This window comes from Martes martes (assembly GCF_963455335.1).
Source record: "Martes martes genome assembly, chromosome: 5".
Taxonomy (NCBI): domain Eukaryota; kingdom Metazoa; phylum Chordata; class Mammalia; order Carnivora; family Mustelidae; genus Martes; species Martes martes.
In genome coordinates, this window is record NC_137892.1 from 92,397,120 (window position 1) to 92,411,024 (window position 13,905).

The 13,905-nt window shown below is 47.5% G+C and overlaps 1 protein-coding gene across 1 annotated transcript in view; it reads left to right on the plus strand.

Moving 5' to 3' along the window:
* TRPC7 (transient receptor potential cation channel subfamily C member 7) overlaps window positions 1-13,905 on the plus strand; it is a gene marked incomplete at both ends in the record, with an annotated part of 166,493 nt that overhangs the window by 128,411 nt on the left and 24,177 nt on the right. The window contains 2 exons of the mRNA XM_080804357.1: window positions 4,306-4,539; window positions 8,377-8,641. Of these exons, the coding sequence (XP_080660483.1) occupies window positions 4,306-4,539; window positions 8,377-8,641 (499 nt within the window). The remainder of the gene's footprint in view (window positions 1-4,305; window positions 4,540-8,376; window positions 8,642-13,905) is intronic.

Sequence of the window (13,905 nt, forward strand, 5' to 3'; positions counted from 1 at the left end):
ACCTATAAGGTGGAGATGATTACAGTTTAACCAGCTATCAGACTATGAGAAAGGTTTGCTATTGCTCGAGTGCTCAGCACAGTGCCTGGCACCTAGCGGGTGTGTAGCACTTGCTAAGTACTAAAATGAAAGAAGAGAAAAGAGGGAGAGCTTTGTTAAGAAATGCTTTAATCTGGGGAACCTGGGTGGCTCAATGGTTTAAAGCCTCTGCCTTCGGCTCGGGTCATGATCCCAGGATCCTGGGATCAAGCCCCATATCGGGCTCTCTGCTCTGCAGGGAGTCTGCTTCCTCCTCTCTTTCTCTCTCTGCCTGCCTCTCTGCCTACTTGTGATCTGTGTCTGTCAAATAAATAAATAAAATCTTTAAAAAAAAAAAAAAAAGAAATGCTTTAACCTATTAATATCATTTTCCTGCCTGGAAAACAACTGAATCCCAAATATGTATGAGGCCCAGATTTGTCACAAAGGACCTGACACTGAGACAATATTTGGATGTCACAGCTTGAGGGCATATTCTCCCTCCTGTAAGTTCACAGAACACCTCCTTTTGGCCCAATAATGAGAGGCTGACCTGAAAGGACCCACAGGCCTCCCAGGAGGTGGTCTCTGAAGTCTGCTCTGCTGAGGACCCGGAGACACAGCAGAGGATGCCCTGGGGTCAGGACCACTTAAGGAATGTGCATATTTAAGCCTCAGAGGATTCTGAAGGGGGATCCCTGCAGAAAAGCAAAAGTAAACTGGGATGGGCGTGAACCACCTTTTGAGCTGACAAACTCCATCTCAGCAGCCCTTATTCAGAACCTGCCCAAAAGCAGCTACTCCTTTCCCCCAAGGCTTCCCAGCCCATTCCACTGTCAGCCACCCTCATTAATTATCAGTGACCTTGTCCTCTGGACTCCGGGGCATCCCAGAGTGAAGGGGATTTTGCCTGAAAGAGGCTCCAGTGCCCAGCATCCTTACAGCTGAGTCCCTGGGCTCTAAACACTCCTCTGACTGACAAGCTGGAGGCAAGAGACCATCATATTCAGCATGGATAGAAAAGGCTGAACCATCCTCACCCCATTGGAAGCAAGGGGTCTAATTTCACTCACTAAAGTGAAACCCTTGGGCCCGTGCTACTTTTACTGATGGCCTTAGAATAACTTAAATTAGCTTGGCTGAGTTAATATTTAAATCTACTAAAACTGACAAGGGCATTTGACTATGGAGGAAATGATTTGCAATGCCCAATGAGGAGCTACTTACCCTGGTCAAAAAAGTCAGTTTTCTATAAACAATTTGCATTTCAGATTCATAGAGATTTTGGTGCTTGAAATTACCCCAAAACGCCAAGAATATCAAGGGACTTTTTTAAGGCCACATACCCAGGAAGTGGCCAAAGCTAGAACCTGAACCCAGGGCTTCCTGAATTCAGGCCAGTGACAGCCCTAAGTGATAGCCTGCAGCTGTGCTAGTACCCAGCTGAAAGCACTTCCACTGAGACATCAGGAATTTTAATCTGAGGGTAGCCAAGAGCAATAAACATTACTTCTTCCAGCCCATAATGGTTTTTCTCAAAACATTCCTAAAATATCTATTCGAACTAGCACAATTGAAAGTAATTTCAGTGTTAAGAAAATTATTACTTCACTGAATTACCATACAAATTTTGAAAGGGTAAGCTTGAGAAGGGTGTTTTGCAAAGGAAAAAAAAAAAAGGCAAGGTGGGTACTGGGGGTGTCTTGCAAACAGACCTGCAATGTTTTGGGATATTTCCTACTGCGCAGCCTCTGATGTGATACAGACATGCAGATCTTAGAAGCTATTTCAAAAAAACAAAGCCACACCCCTCTAAACAGATGCTCTCAAATTTCTTTTCTCCTTAGAGACACATTTAGTTTCAATTCCTCCTATGTAACAAACCACTTTCACCAGAAAAGGGAAAACTCTGATTCAAACTGTCCCAGGGCAGAGGAGACACAATCCAGTGTGGCCAGATGGGGGCCTGTGACCAAGTCAGCCATGCTTCTCTGCCCATGACCATTTGTCTGCTCCTAGTATCATCCTCGACTCCAGGCTTTGTAGGCAGCGAAAGTTCTCAAAGGCCACTGTATTATAATGTGGTCAACTGCCAGCATGCTTGTGTTTGAGGTCTGGAAGAGCACCAGCAAATGGCTGGGGTGGAACTGCTAGGGAGAGCTGCTTTGCTGAACTCCAGGACATACGGACACAAACAGAGATCACAGGAAGGTGTGACAGCCCAGCTCTGCAGTCTGGACTTTATCTTAGGGTTGAGGAGTATACTGCGGGGGGACGTGACCATGATCCAACCTGTACTTGAGGAGTAAGGAGAAAGAAGTGAAAACTGAGAGGCCAGGATGGATCTGGGAGCCCACCAGAGGAGGATCTGCAGAACTGCAGTGATCCATTGGGGACAGTCTGAGAAGTCAGGACTGCAAGACAGGGGGTAGTGGGCCATGGGGGGACTAAGAGGTAGGGAGGGATGGGGAGGCCAACTTAGGGTATGCTGTACTTCTGGCACTGGCAGGACATCCTCTTAGAGCAGTCTCTCTGTATAGTGGAAATTCCAAGCACTTAAGAAAAATCAGAATTTATTTCCCTGCAGGACATCTGCAAGGAAATGAAGGACAAAGATGCAACAGTGGACACACTTACTCAAGGACAGAAGGGAAAACGAGAATGGTCAAAACCTTGGAAAGCAACAGCCTTTAAGGGATGCGGGGGGGGGGGGTGGAGGAGGATGAGAAGGGCCAATGAGGGAGGTAGAGGATGGGGAAAGGCAAGCCCTCATGTCTGATGCACAGGAGCCAAGGAAGTGCCAAAAGAGGCAGGCAGTGTTAACCTCTGGGGATTGAGTAGTCACTTAGCCATCCTCTTACTACATTAACTTCCTAAGTATGCAGGCTAAGTGTAGTGCACAGCATGGCTGGTTCTGCATCAAAACTCTCCCAGGTTTGCGTAGCTATAGAGACTGCTTACTACCATTTACAAAATATTCAAGCTTTTTCTACATATCACTGGCTTTGAATCCAATTGTATTTCCTGAAGAGGCAGAATAATAGAGTGGTCAAGAGCACAGACTTCAGGGGCAGACCTTCCAGATTCAAACTCCAGATCTGCCTCCTGCCTGGGCACAGTCCAGCTCTCTGTACCTAATGAAACAGTAGCCGTAAAACTGAGATAATAGGATCTACTTCCTGTGTTTGCTGCCAAGATTCAGCTGAGTTCATACATACATACACCAAAGAGTGCCTAGCACATAGGAAGGGCTCAAAATGTTATAGAGTTATTAAGTTTTAATAACCTAAATTTCATTTTTAATAATTAATTAAGATAGAGAACAGCAATATAGTGCAAATCATACATAAGCCAGATATCTAATTTTCCAGCAGCCTTACAATAAAAATGGTGAAATTACTATTTTATTTAACCCAATTTACCTAAAATACTGTCACTTCAGCTTGTGATTGATATTAAAAAACTGAGGTATTTTACTTTTTTTTTTTTTTAAGCCCTTGACACCTAGTATTTGGTATGTTACACTTACACAGTGCCTCTCATTCAAATGGCCACATTTCAAGGGCTCCATATCCACATGTGTCTAGTGGCCACCAAACTGGCAGTGCAGGTACAGATGGATACATACCCAATTGTTACTCTAGGTCACCTCTCAAGGCTGGCTTAGAGGTGGGGTGGGGCAACTACCAACATTTTGTTTACATGACTCTACATTATTCAGTAAATAGCAATTAAGACTGTAGGTATTTAAAATCCAGGAAGTTACTTTAAAAAATAAAGAAAAAACAACTCAAAATGAATGCTCACTGAAACAATCACAGAAACATATAAAGTGTTCCAGTGTGGGAGTTAGGAGAACAGGGTTCCAGGTCTTCAGTGGGACCTGCAGAAAGCCCGCCCCCCCCCACCTCAGTTTCCTTGCATTTCATTTAGAACAGGAGGAGTCCTTAAAATCCTCTCAATTCTTAAAATGCACAAATACGGGACCCTCTGTTTCTCCTGTATCACCTCCAAGAATCTAAGAGAGGATGAGAACTCTCTCCTCACCTCTGGAGATGGTTTACCCATAAGCAGAAGGCAGGTGACACGTCTTCAGGCGGCCTGAGAACTGCCGGTTTCTAAATCTGCCTTTGAAGAAGACACGTTTCTGTTCGCGGCTGGCTACGAACGTTCTCAGTTCTCAGGAGCTCCCATGTACATTCGTACCCTGGTTCCCTCCATGCTGCGCTGTGGTCACAAACGCCCAGGGAACTGGAAAATGAGCCTGAGCTTCTCACTCTCCCGCAGGAATGATTTGGTCCGAATGCAAGGAAATCTGGGAGGAGGGGCCGCGCGAGTACGTGCTGCACCTGTGGAACCTGCTGGATTTCGGGATGCTGTCCATCTTCGTGGCATCCTTCACCGCCAGGTTCATGGCCTTCCTGAAGGCCAGCGAGGCCCAGCTGTATGTGGACCAGCACGTGCAGGACGACACGCTGCACAATGTCTCACTTCCGCCGGAAGTGGCCTACTTCACTTACGGTGAGTCCAAGGGCGCTGCTGAACCGCGTCCCGCCCCGCCCTCCTGGGGCGTGGCCACGCCTCCGTCGCACCACTCCACCTGCAGATCCCTCTCCAAAGAGGTCCTGCTCTGGGTAGCACAGCCAGCTTCGTAAAGCGTGGAATTAGGGACTCTAAGAAGTGAATTTTTTTGTTTGTGTTAAGAAGGATGGATTTGTTTTGGAAAGGTTCTTGGAACCTTCTGGGAGGTTTTTTGTTTGTTTTTTTAAACAAAGATCTCTTTTTGTAATAGATTTTATTTATTTATAAGAGAGAGCGCGCACAAGCAGGGGGAATAGCAGGCGGAGGGTGAAGTAGGCTCCCCGTTGAGCAAGGAGCCTGCTGTGGGACTCAATCCCAGGACACTGGGATCATGACCTGAGCCTAAGGCAGATGTTAATTGATTGAGCCAGCCAGGCATCCCCAAAGATTTCATTTCTGATGTGAATCCAGGGGCACTAAGAGGAAATGTAGAGATGAAAGAAATGTCCTTCTATACTGGATCCCTGCATTTTGTGCAAAGATGGGCCCTGATTCCCCCATTCAAAAGTTCTTTTCTCATGGCCAAAGTAGTTTTTTGGAGATACATTAATTCTTTCAAACCACAAGACCATACAGTATGAGGTAGTAGATTGAAATTTTAGGAAGAATAAGAGTAGTAGCATCCATTTATTAAGGACTTACTAGATGCCGGGAACTGTATAGACATATACCATAAACTCCAGTCCTTACAAAAGGCCCACAAAAAGGGGTCTTTTCTGTCCCTATTTTACAGATGATGAATGGGTTTCCATGGCAGGGTTTGCAATGTTCTCAGAAATATAGGAATGCCTTGGGTAGCAAGGGATCCTGGCCCAACATGAATTGAAAACCATGCAGAATGGCACAGTGCTTATGTCCCCAGGCTTTGGAGTCACACCGGGATTCAAACCCTACTTCTATAGCTTACTCTAAGTTTGCCTAACTTTTTGGAGCCTTTATTTTCTCACACATAAAACCAGGATAACACCCAAGTCAAAAAGTTTCTTTTACGGATTAAATAAGATAGTGCATATGAATTTTGCACCGTGCTCTGAAAATATTAAGTGTTCACTAAATGGTAACACTTATTATCAATACTGCCTATTGGTTCATTTTCCTGCTCTAGCATTGTACTTTCTGTTCTAAAAGGGAAAGAGAAGTGGGAAGAAGATACAGATCTCTTTTATCGTTACCAGTAAACTAGCTGGACACTTACTAGGCATTTATTAATGACCGCTGCTCCATCATGAAGGGTTTGAGTGTCAAAAGTCCCTGTTAGGTGGCTCCAGGAGTCACATGGCTCCTGTGACATCAGAATGTTCATGGTCAGGTGAAGCAGTGAGCTGCCGAGGGCTGGCCATTTAACACAGCAGTTGAGTGCTATCCATATTCTATATAGATCATGTCACATGTAAATGTGGTAAGGACACAGCTCCTGAGAAATGAGGAATCTTCTAGTATTACAAACCATTCACTCTTTTTTCATTGGTTTAGCAAATTCACATTTGTTAAAGGACAAATGGGTTTGTGTATTTTCCTCTCTGAGCCGTTCAGGGTTCATCAATGAAGAGATGAGAGAATCTTGATACTAAATTGGATAATTTTCTTAATGCCCTGATTCGGCCTGCAGTATTGTCCACTTGTGACTTCTGTTCCTATTAAGGATTGTGTTAAAGTCTCGCCAACTGCAAAGTACTGCACATTGTTGCCCTTGCTTTGAGTTTCACCCTGTGCCCTTGGAAATCTTTGGGCTCAGAGCGGTGGCTTGTGTTCCAGTTGTGGGGCAAGCGCGCCCCCTGGTGACCATCCAGGTGGTGCCTTCCAACCTCTACAGCTCCAAACAGGCAGATTCCAGTTTTCCAGGTTGGGATAGGGCAATTTTTCTCATGGAAAGAGCTCCAAAAAGAAGAAAATCCCTTCGTCTGAATCATCACACTGCTCTTTGTTTTTACACCCATCGTAACTGACAAACCAGTCCAAGTAGAACACTTTTTCACTAGAAGTCCTGGCCTGGCCACCAGGGTCCAAGAACAGCTAATCTATCTTACTAGATAATAGAAGTGGCTTTATTATGACAGCTGAGGTTTAACATGGTAAGTTATAAGAGGGCAGGAAAAAGAAATTCCTTTTTGGTGTCTCTTTGCAGAAGCCAATTCTTATTTCATATTACCCAAATGTGTTATTTATCCTTGGAGGGTGACAGATATATTGGAAAAACATAATTCGTTCTCCTTACTTGTCTTTCCTGGACTTCTGAGTTATGATCTTGATGAGAACATAGAGTCTATAATTTTGTTGTATTTCCAAATGTAATTTAGAATACACTACATGAAACCTTGTAGCAAAGAGAGGCCTGGCTTCCCTTACTAAAGGTTTCTTGCTGCTCTTACTATAATTGTTTAACACAATCTAGTCTTGAAAATAAAGGATAAAATCCCTCCTCCATCTCCCTAGGGGTGCCAAGGATTGCTATGTCATCTCCTTGCTATCTGCATTTACCTGGCTTTGAAAAGGACCCCATACCCCTAATCCAATCTTGAAAATGGCAATAATAAGATCTACTCTACAGGACTGTCGCTAGAATTACAGCTAATATACATGTAAGGGCTAATTTCAGTTTCTCGATGTTTCTCAATTTAAGTTTCACTTAGCATTTCTCAACAGGGAGACTCTTGGCTTTTTCAGCAGAGCAGTTTTCATGGTATGGGTCTTTCCGGAGCATTGCAGGGTATTAGCATCTCAGTAATATTCCTGCCCCGCCACTGTGACAACAGCAGATAGCCACATATAGTCCCGAGGATAAAGATGGTGCCCTCACCAGAGAACCCCTGTGTGTCCTGACACGTAGCAGGAGCCTTACTAGTGATGGATGCCATTCTTGGTGCCATAGGAACATTTCACAGCTTTGTTCTGCCGCAGAAATACACTCCAGGCAGATCAGACCCTCCCCAGAGGTCACAAGCAGAAACTCCACAGCCCAAGACAGGTCCCAAGACTCTTGCGATCTGGAACAGGGCTGTCATGGCAAACCTGGATGACCGGTCACCATATTGGAGACCTTCGCTCAAACCCAGAGCAACACTTCCAGACACACGCTGCCTGAGAAACAAAACCCTAGAGCATTTTCTCAGGGAAGACCCTTCAGACTCCTGGCCCCGTGTGGGCTCGTGTGTTCTGATTTGTGGCCCATCCGAACTTGTGGTATTTCAGTCAGGCATGTAACAAACATTTAGCAACACCTGCTGTGTGCCAGAGCCTATGCTAAGCACCTTAAGTACAGGGTCGTATTTCTTCCTCACAACAGCTCTGTGAGATTGATGATATTATCCCCAGTTTACAAATGGAGAAAATCCGGTTCTAAAAGGTTAATTGACTTGCCTCTGCTGGTGGAGCCCAAACATGGGCAAGGAGGACAGAATAGTGAGCAGCATGGAAAGTTCAATGACAAAGGGTGCACACAGGATACTGCAGCAGCCAAGAGAGGAATGGGGAGCCTGTCCCCGGTTGTGGGAGTCACAGAAGGCTTCCTAAGAGAGCTGACACCTGACCCAAGTCTTAAAGCATGAGTGGGAATGAAGTGGCCTTGAAGTGAAGGAAGGGTGTTCCTAGCAGATGGGCCAACACATTTCCAGAGGGAGGGTGATCCCAGTGTATTGGGATCAACTTAGAGACAAGGGCAGGAAAGGCCGTGATGAGGTCAGACACTTCGAAAGATGCCTAACTGCTTTCTCTGCCAGAGACAAGTCAGCACAGCAGACCCTGTCGCCCTGGTGAGTAACCCCGCTTGTTTTCTTTCAGCCAGGGACAAGTGGTGGCCTTCAGACCCTCAGATCATATCAGAAGGGCTGTATGCGATTGCTGTCGTGCTCAGCTTCTCTCGAATCGCGTACATCCTGCCAGCCAACGAAAGTTTTGGACCCCTGCAGATCTCCCTGGGGAGGACCGTGAAAGATATCTTCAAGTTCATGGTCATTTTCATCATGGTATTTGTGGCCTTCATGATTGGGATGTTCAATCTCTACTCCTACTACCGAGGTGCAAAGTACAACCCAGCCTTTACAACGTGAGTACCCCCAGGGCTCTCCTCGGAGGGTCTCCCTGGGCTCCCCGGGAATCCTTAGGAGTCTCTGGCAGGTGGCTCCTTGCAGAGACTCATGTTTCCTTGGTATTTCTACAGTTCAGGCAACTTTCTTTAAGGGTGGCTTAGAGTTCAGGTTCTGGACATGAAAGAATCCAATTTTTAAGCTATATTAGATCTTCAATTCTTTTGCCACTTAGATGCTGTGCAGCTGTGAGCAAGTTCCTTAACTTCTCTGAGCTTTCATTTCCTTATCTTTAAAATAAGGATAAAAATAATACCTGCTTAATGGGGATAGTATGAAGATGCAGAGAGATGATACAGCGACCACACAGTATGCTTACAATACACAAAAGGAATTATTATTACTATTATCACTGTGTTCACCTGTGCCACCTAGAAAACTGACCCCTGAGCAACTATCACACACCAACACTTTACTGGAAAAAGGCAGCTGCTATCCAAATGCAGTAAGACTGAAGGAAAAAGGAAAGTGAAGTGGAGGAGGAGGGCAAGCGGATAAGGGTGCTGACCCAGCCACCATCTATCAGAATGCACAACTTGGTCATGACACACTCGCTGGGGAGATTATACAGAAACACCGCATCTCCAAATAGCCCATCAGAATGAGAAATAGACAATTTATCAGCCAGAGCCTTCCCATCTGCTGTCTTCCATTAATCAGACTCGCTCCAGAGGACATGAACTCCCCTACCCCTCCAGGGCAGCCCTGGGGAAGCCAGAGCCACATAGCGTGAGAGGGAGGCATGCGAGTGTGCACAGGTCAGCAGCTCTGTATGCCCAGCTGGGCAAGCCAGCTCCAGGGCTGGGCACTGAGCAAGTCTGGCAGCGTCACGTGGGTCAGCAGCAGAGGGGAAGGCTTGGGCAGGGAGGCAAGAGGCACAAGAGGCACAAGGAGGCAAGTGCCCGAAGCAAGGCACTGTCGAGCCAACGGACCTTAGGGTCCAGAAGTAGCTGCCGCACGCTGAGCAAGACAGGTGCCATAGCCTCCCACGTGGAGATGGTACTGGAGTACCCTGAGCCTGTGTCCATGCAGACCCAGGGCTCCTTCCAGGTGTGGGGGATGCCACGAGGTGTCCTGGAGGGCCATTAGTGGCACTGAGCAGTGGTCTAGGAGCAGAGTCAGGCAGACCTGATCTTCCATCCTGACACAGGTGTTTACTGGCTGATGACCTTATGCCAGGTCAGTTGATTTATCCGTGCCTCTCTGTCCTCACCTGTAAAATGGAAATGACTCCCTGCTTTGTTCATAAATGCCCTTAGGAATAAATAAGGGGTTATGTAAGGGCTAGCACGATATTTCCAGCCTAGGTCCTTCTCCTGCCTGGCCAGGCTCAGAACTCCTCCCTGCCTTCTTCAAGGTCCCACCCAGAATCTTGAGGGAAGGACGGTCACATCTCCAGGAACATGACTCCAGCTGGGACCTGCAGGGCTAGCACTCCTGACCTGGGGCCCCAGGAGCCCTGAGGGGCCTGGGATTTGTTTCTTCACAGGTGTAAATGGCTGAGCCCAGCCACACAGGTTTCCTGAGCAATCCCAGTTCACTAAATTCTTCAGGAATGTGAATGACAGAAGGAACAGGAGAAACAAAGCCAGGTTCAAGGCGGTAGGGTCAACATTGGACTGGGAATCTGACCATGTGAACTTGGGCTCCATCTCTCTTGGCCTGGGTGTTCTGTGCAATCTCTCTCCCTGCTCCTCACAGGGAGCCTGCCCTACAGGCCCAGAGCTGCTCAGAACATCAGTGTCAGGACACAGAAGAAAATGAAAAGGGTCACGATTTAAGGGCAGGGCTGACCTGGCCATAACTCTCAGCTGGATATAGCTAACCAATACAGTGAAGCTTTGGGATCAGGAAAAGCCATGGGGGGAGCACCTGGGTGGCTCAGTTAAGTATCTGCCTTATATATCAGTTAAGTATCAGTTGTTAAGTATCTGCCTTCAGCTCAGGTCATGATCCCAAGGTCCTGGGATCCAGCCCTGCATCAGCCTCCCTGCTCAGCAGGAAGCCTGCTTCTTCTTCTCCCACTCCCCCTGCTTGTGGTTCCTCTCTCGCTGTCTCTCTCTGTCAGATAAATAAATAAAGTATTAAAAAAAAAAAAAAAGGGGAAAAGCCATGGGGAAAGAGGAAAGCAGAAGACAGGGGCAATACAGTTGGCTTGTCCCAAGTCCTGGGAACCACATGGAGACCTTCTAGACAGAAGGGACCCAACCAAAGAGGACCCAGGTGCCCCAGGACGGGGGAGGAAAGAAAATGTGTGGGGGCAGTGAGTACAGTAGAGAAAGGATGGGATATTTATGGCCTTGGCAGTTCCTAAAATGGGACGTGCAGCAGCAAGACGGTGTGATTGAACAGGGAAACAGTCAATAGAGCAGTGAGGTGTGGAGGAAAGAATGGATTTTTGTAAATGTCATCTTTTACCTTTTGACTGCTCCCTGGAGCAGGTCCCCCTAAGAGATCTTTGATCAGCAGAAAGCCATGTTAGGGTAAATGAGATGTGTGCTCTAGGGGACTCAGAACTATTCTGCATGCCAGCTACGCTGATGATAAAATCGAATGCCCCCCCCCCCCAGGAGAACGTTTGCTTCAGAGCAACCCATCTCCAGGCTGCCCTGCCAAGCTTGGGATTTTCCCTCTGGTCTTCCTACGGGGGGGGGGGGGGGTGCTTCACTCCTGTGGAATATTGAGCCTGTAGGGTAAGATGGGTGCCCTGTCTGTTTCTACAGAGTCAGAAGACTCAGTCCTCCAGAAGGGAAATTTGGGCTAGAGCACATGGCAGGTATCCTCCCCTGAACCCCACACCTGTCATGAAGGGCAGCTGGGGTCCTAAAGGCTGTTCCAGAGGCCCCTTCGAAAGTCAGCTGTTAGGAACTAAGAGACTGCTGTCCCTGAAGACCCCTGCTCACCCAGGGACAGTGCAGTCCCCGTTCAGATCGCAAAAGCCAGTCCCACCTGAATCCCACCAAGTTACAGTGTTATCCCAAAAGAGAGGGGTGGGGACACTCTGGGACCAAAGGAAAGAGAGGAAAAGGCTCTCTACCAACTGTAGACCCTCAGCCCTCAGCCCAGCCCAGCTCTGACCCCCCACATGTTCCAGTTCTTCCCTCCCCAACCCAAATTCCCATTCCCTCCATCCAGCAGACCAGAGAGAGGATTAGAAGAAAACAGACAGATTGAACCAATTCTGCCCAGGTATAAACAAACACACGGGATGAACAGCCTTAACTGAGATCAGGGCTTCTCCAATCACACCAGACTCATCTGGGAAAATGGCTGAACTGGGGACTTCCCAGGCCTCACCCTCTAGAGAGTCTAATTGCAATAATTAGGGTAGGGCCCGGAAGTCTGGATGAACAAGCCACTTGGGGGGCTCTGTGAAGGTGGTCCTAGGGCTAGACAGCGAACTAGACTGATGCTATCCAACCTCATCTTTACTCACACAGAGAGAAAGAGGCCACTCTTGGCTATGCGCATTTCAGAGACAAAGGGCTTGTTCACCCAAGGGAGTGTCTTCCTAGTAGACTTCTGGCTCTGCAGGTGGGATTTGCCTTTGTAAGTTCAAGTCAGAACAGGTAGCCAGATCTAGCATCGAGCAAGCTCCGGACAGTCAGAGTCTGTGAACAGTTCCCAACTTGTCAGCCTCCGTCCACTTCAGAACCAAGGGTGCTCTCGAAGATCTGGGTTATTTTTCTCAGCCGCTGTGCTGGGGGCTGGCTGAAGGAGGGCAGGGACGTGAGTGCCTGGGTCATTGGCTGGTGAGCTGGGCCTGTCTGGGCATGACAGATTGTGCACCTGCTGCCAGCTCATTATCCCCAAGTAGCTTCTGTGAGAAACTGCAAATGTCCAAAGGGAAGGGAGAGACGGCGCTCAGACAAGTTTTATGCTCTCAGAGTACAAAATCAAAGTATCCCACGACAGGGGTCAGGAAGCGGAGAGAAACCTGAGCAAGACGCCAGCCAGACACTGCTCTTTCTTGAAGAAATTCTTTAAGAAAAATTTTTGATTCTGTTAGGAATTTTGTTCGCATTAGGAACATATCTTTGACTTTATCGTGGAAGTCTGTAGACAAAGAGGATTTGCCTTTTGAGGGGGTTTTTTGGGGATTTTTCAGCCTAGAAACTCATGAAAACCGTGAGGTCCCAGCACTGTGGTTACGGTGTTAGAAAAAGAGACAGGGGAGACAGGGTTGGCTCCGTCAGCTGGGTGTTTGACTCTTGATCTCAGCTCAAGTCTTGATCTCAGAGTCGTGAGTTCAGGCCCCCCAATGGGCTCTGTGCTGGGCATGGAGACTACTTTAGAAAAAAAGAAAAAGAGAGAGACAAAAAATCCTTGGCTTGTGGATGAAATGCAGCTTAAGATGAATGTGTACAAAGGGGGTAGCCTTCCCTCTACTCTGATGGTGACCATGGCAGGACACAGGTGCACAGAGAAGAACGGGAGGGACTGGGGCCAAGGAGGTGACCCAGAGCAGGGATTCGAAGGGCTTTCTGACACCACTCATAACTCCTGGTCTCCCCCTTTGGTGAACTTGGCCTCCCCTACTTCATTCTGACTGGACAGTAAATGGGGGGCCTGCCTCCCCAAAAATGAGCCAGCCAGCCTTTCCACCAGGCTTTTGTGGAGTCAGCTTCACAGCACAGCTGGGTTGAGACTTTTCTAATCAAAAATAATACCTCTCCTAAGGTTATTCTGTCTCCCTAGGAATCATTTTAATGGAAGGAGCTTCAGCAGTGCTAAGCAAAACTCGAAGCTTCCGTTTTCCATGACAGTTAATGGAAAATTTGCACGTTCTATAAAGGGCGAGACTCATTTGGCCACCAGGAGCAGGAGGCGCTGATTCAGCTCCTCCAGCACGGCAAAGCCATAGAAAAGCCAGCTCCTCCTTCCCGTGAATCTGGGTGGAGGGGGCCACTGGGGCAGGGGGAGAAGCTCTGGCAGGCCTGCCCACACATGGCCCAGCAATGCTGTCTCACCCTGTTGTTGAAAAACTCCTTGAACACACACGTGATCTGCTCTCTCACTTACTCCTCCTAACCGTGGAATGACAGATATCCACCACCAGAAAGCTAAGACTCAGAGAGATACTAGACTGGCCCAAATCCCAAAGCCAAGGAGGGGATTTGAACCCAGATCTGCATGACTCCTGTCCTCCACATTTTGACCCGCAATTCCCAAGAGTAGGATCCCCACTCCCACAGCAAAGCCTCTGCTCTAAAATGGAGGGGGC